This window comes from Nelumbo lutea, chromosome 6, assembly GCF_056320005.1.
Source record: "Nelumbo lutea isolate HS-2025 chromosome 6, American lotus-T2T, whole genome shotgun sequence".
In the NCBI taxonomy this organism is placed as follows: domain Eukaryota; kingdom Viridiplantae; phylum Streptophyta; class Magnoliopsida; order Proteales; family Nelumbonaceae; genus Nelumbo; species Nelumbo lutea.
This window is the reverse complement of record NC_142689.1, coordinates 22,294,777-22,301,948: the sequence shown is the minus strand read 5'-3', so window position 1 is coordinate 22,301,948 and position 7,172 is coordinate 22,294,777. Positions and strand designations below refer to the sequence as shown.

At 43.3% G+C, this 7,172-nt stretch overlaps 1 protein-coding gene across 1 annotated transcript; it reads right to left on the bottom strand.

Moving 5' to 3' along the window:
* Nucleotides 1–562: 562 nt before the first annotated feature.
* LOC148847896 (Protein kinase superfamily protein) lies at nucleotides 563–4,186 on the bottom strand. The gene is made up of 4 exons (XM_088951290.1): nucleotides 3,133–4,186; nucleotides 2,619–3,014; nucleotides 2,445–2,495; nucleotides 563–2,166 (listed from the first exon to the last, which is right to left on the bottom strand). The coding sequence occupies exons 1-4, from the start codon at nucleotides 4,184–4,186 to the stop codon at nucleotides 734–736; spliced, it is 2,934 nt and encodes a 977-aa protein (XP_088807416.1). The 3' UTR covers nucleotides 563–733.
* Between the last annotated feature and the right edge of the window lie 2,986 nt (nucleotides 4,187–7,172).

The window sequence follows — 7,172 nt, the reverse complement described above, 5'->3', positions numbered from 1 at the left end:
CATCTCAATAACCTTGGTATTTTCAATGAGTAAGCGAGAAAGTTGGTCTTCTCCGTTCAAAAGCTGGCCCTCTCATAGTCTATTCTAATCTCACAACAATCGTACATCTCTGAAAGTCTGAATCATTTAATTTAATTTTACAAAAAAAAAAAGATAAAATTATTCATTTGCCAATGAATGATATTTTTTATTTTTGAGAAATTTATGATTTGTTCCTCTTGAAAATTTTTATTGATTTTCTTTGAATCTAGTAATGGAAGAACGAAAAAAAAACACTTCAATTTTTTTTGAGAAAATCCTTTGATTTTAATAGGAAATAGATGTGATTAAGATCGAAAACTTTCACTTTAGCTATTAAATTTTTTTTTTAATGTTAAACACTTGAACTAAAACCAATCGTTTTACAATGAAACAGTGAATGATAAATGGTTTCTCACAAGATTAATAGCATTTACAGACCACAAGAGCTTCTGAACAGTTCAGTGGAACACCATGAATTACATAAAATTAAAAATAAAGATTGAACTCACCCTAAAGAAGCCTTAAAAAATGAAGATGAAAATGGTTAGAAAAAGAAAAGAAAAAAAAAAAAAGGAAAAGAAGAGAAGTCTACGTTGCAGACCCAAGAAGATACATATATATATTTTAGCATTTTCGATGTAAATAAATTGATCTTTTGGATCCCCCGTGCCCAATTTAATTATTACTACTTGGATTGATCAATCACCTCAGTTCAATACCCGCCTGCGGCGGCGGACAGAGATGACTGCAGCTGTAGCAGGTGGTGGTAGCAGTCGGCTGCCGTCGGTCGCTGTTCCGGGTTCTGATCGAGGCACCTATTTTGCAACTCTCTCAACAGCTTTGGCACCGCCAATCCACACGTCCTTATCAATTGCCCAACGCCCCAAACATCCACCTTCACACCATGCAATCCCCTAGCCATCTCCGGCGCTTGCCGACCACCGCCAACCATGGCACCATGAGGGTATATCTGTGGTGCCCCCACCGCCTCATCAAACCCGCCGACAAACCACTCGTTCTCTCTATCACTCCTCCTCATTACCTTGTCCCACCCCAGGTCTCTGTGCATGAAGGACAGATCGTGTAGTGCAACCAACGCCTTTGTCACGTACTTGAGCGCCTCCACCAGCTGTTCGCAGCTCGTGGGCTTCGATTTACAACCTCGCGGCTTGAAAATTAAGGCTAGCTCCTTCTCCGATGCTCGGACTACATACTCGGCGTGTGGGATTCGGTGGTCGAGAAAATCGTATATCTCTTTCACGGCAGCCCACTTTCTCCTGCTCGAGAACGATCGCTTCATCGTGTTGGGCGTCATCTCGATGACGTTTCCACCCCCCAAATCAAGCCTCTCGAAATCGCTGTAAGCTAATTGCTTGTACGTGTGACCAACATTGCTGTTACTGTTGAAGCACCGGTCCGCCAGCAAAGGTAAGAGACCTGCAATTCTCCAACATGGGACTAGTGCTTTTAGTCTCTCCGTTGGCGTCGATAGGTCTACCGAGTAGAGATCGGTTCGGAGGACTCGGTCCTGTGAGCGACTCAAAGCGCAAAAGGTGACTGAATATCCGATCGCGTAGTAACCTAGTATGTATGGGAGGTCCAAGTACGTCCACAGAAGCTTCTCTACTATCGAAGACGAGGGATCCACATTGCCTTCCCTGACTTGATCAGTCTCCTCTCCTCTCCACAAGCAGAAGTTTCTTACGAAGCCCGTCACGTTAGGCCACTGATCCTGCAACGTCTCCGTCGTCGTCGGAGATGACGAAGGTTTCCGCACGATAACCATTTCGAGGGAGCAGAATTTGGAAACAACTCGGTTTATGCAGTCGTCCCATAAGCCGATAAACGAGTCTCTGCTCGTTGCAGTACCAGCGCTGATACTGGGATTCGAGCGGACAACTGGACTTAAGGTATCAAACATTATGCCCCTGCAATCTAACAGTTCTGTGGATGTGGTGAAGAAGAGCTCCTTCCCTTGAGGTAGGTCTCTGTACACGTCCTTCCTGAGAGGGAACCTAAAGTCCTCCGACGGAGGCTCCTGCAGGTGCCATGAGAGCTCAAACAAACTCGGGAGTGTTGTGGGTGGAGACCTCAAGCAGCCCAAGTAATACTCACTTGGGTCCTGATATTCCCAAGGAGGAATCGCTGCATTCACACAACATCTATCACACTCGTGAATGGAGAAGTCATAAATACGTACAAATATACGAGAATTGAGTGATGGACACCTAAATCTAAGTAGTCCACCATCGACCATGTTCGTAATACAGTAAGCCCCACTCAGCTCTTGTTGGGTCACTTCCAAGTGTCTAATCAAATAGTCTTAGCATGGTATACACTGATGAGACACGTGTACGTGAGAGAATAGGCTCATGGAATATCTTTGCCTCTGTGTTAGTGTTAGTAGTATATACTATACTTACATCTAATGGACGGTTCTGTTACCGCTGGAAGCTGAACTCTCTCCGAAAGACCTGTTTGATACAGAAGACAGATTGAGAGTAGAGTAGTTAATCTTGCTGATGATAAGAGATAGAGAGAGTAGCATGAAAGAAGAAAATAGTAATAGGTCGAGGGAATGTATGATAGTGTTATACCGGACGTAACAGTCGATGGCTTTCGTCTTCCGAAGACTTTGACCTGTTGACCACAGACGAACCTGTCCACAGAGAAACCCTTCAGTGGTCCGTCTTCGAAGGCCTCCATGGTGCAAGCCACCATGGTGTCGTCTAAGAAAGTAAGCTCATCTGCGTTCAGAAAACTTGAGCCTTGAAACTTAACTCTCCCTCTCTGGTACTCTCCTTCCTCCGCCCACAAAGTTACAGATTCCTCCCAAGTCATTTTGATCTTTCCTATGCGTCGAAATTCCTTTGACGATGAAGAAGATGACGGAGCCACAATCTCCAATGAAGTCTCAACCCCAGATAAGTTCCCTCGACCAACATGAAGGAAAGCTTCTGTGGTGGCCGTCGTGCCAGGTTGCTTGATCTTTGCTAAAACCACCCAAATAAAATTCAACTCACGAAAATGAAGGGAAAAAAAAAAAGAAAAATCTTGCTTTTGATGGAAAAGATGGTTTTTGGTTTATTTCTTCAGTTGTTATTATCATACCAGAGAGAGATAGGTCATCATCTTTGAAGGGAGGAGGAGGTGGTGGCAGTGGGAGAGCTTTCGGCCCAGCCACAGCTGATCTCCCGTTATCTCCGCCAACAACTGCAGCAGGCCCTCTGCTCTGAGAGCTTCTCGTACGAAGACCCATGAACTGAGACAACTCTTCGAAGACTTCTTCATCGAACGAAGCTGGCAATCTATGAATTTTCCTCTCGTAAGGCGAGAGACGAAAATAGCTCTTCCCTACTTGTTCTCTTTCACCGCCTCGTTCCCATTCGTAAACCTTCCTGAACTCACCCAGCATGTTGTCCCACTTCGTCCCAGCTGTCTTTGCGTCTCTTTGAACTCCATGTCGGTTGAGAAATTCTGCAACTTCTCTATCTTTCTCAGCCCTAGTCTTCCCCCTAGAAGAAGGCATGGTCACCACATCGCCACCACCACCAACACCACAGGAGGTGGGAGTCTCGTTAGCCTGCTCTCCACCTGAAGAAGAAGCACACCCATCTCCCCTCCCTCCTTGGTACTGAATCCTCCAAGCCCTCGCTAGCCACAGCATCTCATTGGGCTTCCAAACCGGGCTCACATATTTCCCCTTTCGAAGCTGTTGATGAAACTGCTGGCTGTCCGGCTTGTTGGTGTCATGGCCCGACGCAGCTGATAAAGAAGGGAGAGGAGAGTGCGAGGGAGACGAGGCTGTTGGAGAAGAGGATTCTGCAGTGGTGTGACTTTGGGCTTGTGGGTTATCTGTCCGAGACGGACTCGATTCGCTATTAATCTCAGTCATCTGCGGATTTCGCTGTTGCTGTTGGGATGTTGAAGGCAGGAGCTTCCATTGACCGGTAGCGTATCTGGGTCTCTTCGGATTCACAGCTTCACACTGCTGTTGTTGTTCCAACTGAACAGAGCTTCCCCCAGTCGGAACATAAGGAGGAGCGGAAATAAATGGAGCTGCAGTAATCTGTTGCTGTCGAGTCTCTACTGATTCCTCAAGTGTAGGCGAGGATGAACGTTGTTGCTTCTTGATAGCTTCTCCTCCCCCTCCTTTGTCACCCATCGAATCTCAGAAAAACAAAGATAAAATAGAACAGAAAAGGAAGCGAGAAGAAACCCTAATGGTCCAGAAACAGCTCGAACAAGATTACCAACAACACCATGTCACCGTTACTGTTGAGTTGTGGTGGTTAACACATTCAAATCTAAAGTGAGACTATTTAAGTTATTAATATGAATCACATGGGTTTGGACCTTTTGGACTAGATTTCTGAGACTATCTAGGAAAAGGAAAGTCAAGACTCAATTACAGAAGCTTTAGAAAAAATAAAGAAGAAAAAGTAAAGACAGGAAAAAAGTGAGAAAGGCCGGAAGGGCAAACGAGAGAGAGAACAGGGTTGAAGGCGACTGTCGTTTCGTTGGCCACAATAAGGCAGATAAAATAAAGCGGTTAATAAAATTACTAAAGGCAATGTTATTTTCAGGAAAAAGTGTTAAATGAGTCGAGAGAGAGCGTCCAGGAAGTGTATGATTAGGGACAATTTAGGAGGGCGTAATGATTGTACTGAGACTGAAACGCGGCTCTAAAATTTAACATTCTTTCCATCTCTGGAACTCTGAACTCTGTAGTAGAGGCTGCATTCATTGTTTGTTAGCTCCTTTTTAATTTACTACGTTCCTTCCAAACGGGTCTCCGGGTCTCCCTCCCTCCCAATCCCATTTCTCTCGCTAGTGTTTTGTTTAGGCTTCTTAGACAGAGACACAGCAAGAGAGAAACATCGAGGGTGTGGATAGATCAAGGGGTTTGACTCAGCGGTGGTGGCTGTCGTTCATGAGACTCATTTGGCCTCGATGTGGATGGATCGATGACTCAAAGGGTGTGACTGCCGTCTGCTATTCATGAGATTGATTCATTGGCCCCATATTGGGCCCTATACGCAGCAGCTGCTGCTGGCTGCTGCAACAGAACAGCGATGGTGGAACGCTTGGCTGCATGAATAGAGCAGAGCGCTCTCTCTCTCTCTCTCTCTCTGTTTCTGAAGCTTTCTTTGTTCCAGCCGCCAACTTTCCAGCAAACGATATATCTCTCTTCTCTTCATTGGTACATGAATAAGACGGATTTGTCCTACAGCTGTAGCGGATCCAAGTGCTGAAGCTTCGCATTCTGAAACTGTCTTGCTCACTTGTTGAATTGAGCTAGCAGTACTTGTACAATTTATATATACAAAAAGCTACGGTTTATCTTTCCTTGGTTATAACGTAGAACTAGTCTTCTACGGGCTGAAGACTGAGGAGTGAGGAGTGAGAGGACCCACAGATTGAAGTCTAAAGCAGCATCACCTACCAACCAAAAAGGCAAAAGGGGCTCTGTGCAAATTCAGATTATACTTGTTTGAAACTTGACCACCATTTTTTGTTTTTGTATAATGTAATAGAATCTCTGTTCCAACGTCCAATGAATTGTGAATTTGAAATTGGATTTGGGGTGGGGGTGGAGCCAATCAGCCAAATAGCCAATCTGTCTGAGATCCATGGAGTTGGAGCCATTGATGTGGTGATGTTGGTCCCTGTGTATTGAGTATTGACACGTCTCTCAGCTCAGCTCTGAAGGGCAGCTGTAGCGTTATGATGAGGGCCGGCACCACCTATCTTATCTGCACTGTTCTTCCTCCAGTCTTCTTTAGTTTCCGATGGTCTTCGCTCTGGCCCATTAACTTACAACGTGTCGCATAATTGGATGATGGGACACGTCCTCTTTTCTTGCTTCATTACTGCTGGACACACTTCTCTATGGGACCCTATCGCTACTAGTCCAAATGCTCTTTATTTGGAACACGTGGCTAGTGATAAGACCTCTGTTCTATTTAACTAATACTTCAAAATAAGTAAATATTGTATACCACCAAATGCCAATGGATTCCCTTTGCCAATTTACTTCTAAAAAAAGCAGTTCATATACTTTTCTTTGATTGCGTTTGGTTCTTGTGTTTGAATAATATTATTTATCAAATAAATATTTGTACAACCATCGATTGATGAAACTTGTTTTCAATATTTCCTTCAATATGAAGACATTTTTTTCCATATTCAGCTTATTATGTTGGGTATAACAGTACCAAATGATGCCTAACTTTCCAAAAAGCTTTTCGATCATTTTTTTCATTTTTTCAAAATATATCCCATTTAAAATGTTTATTAAACGAATGGAAATAGAAATATACAGCCCCTTCATCGATTATTGTATATGAAGCAGAGTCAAATTAGGCCAGGTTAGTTCGAACGCATCACAAAAATGTTGGATAGAGTTGGTTTCGGTGGAAGGTTGGGGTAGAGGTGTAAATCAGGCCATGCTGCACGCAGCCCAGCATGATCGCACATGGGCTGTGCCAGGCAAGGTATGATCATGTGGGTTGTGTTGGGCCTAGGGTTTTAGGTCCATGGGTCGCTATATACCAGCACGGCTCAGTCCGTAGTCCAATCCAGTAATGATTCATATGTATATAATATTTATATATTTTGTATATTTATATATAACATATTATATTAATTATAATTATATAATAATATACTATATAATATGTTTATAAAATAAATAATTATTTTTAATTTTATTATGTTAATTTATTTAATTATTGTCTATATGAGTAATTGTATACATCAAAATTAATATAAAATTAAAATTTTAAGCATTTTTTCAATTTTTTAAATAAATAGTTTTGGCCCGATCCATAGTTCGGCTTGGTTCAAGACTTGGCTCACGTGCCATCTTGACTCGCGGCACAGCACAAGCCCACAAGGGCTTGGGCCATGGGCCATGCTAGGCTGAGCCCCCAAGTTATCTCAAGGGAGGGCGACATGGCTTGAGACGACCCGTTTTACACCTCTAGATTGGGGTAGGGTTAGAGTTGAAAAGTATGAATCCTCCATGGAGCATTTCCATATAGGCTTTGTTCACTTTTCGATAAGTTATTTATTCGAGTAAATGTAGTTATCTGGGTAAATTTTTCCTGGGAAATACTTATTTGGGTAAGTGCATTCATGCATGCTCT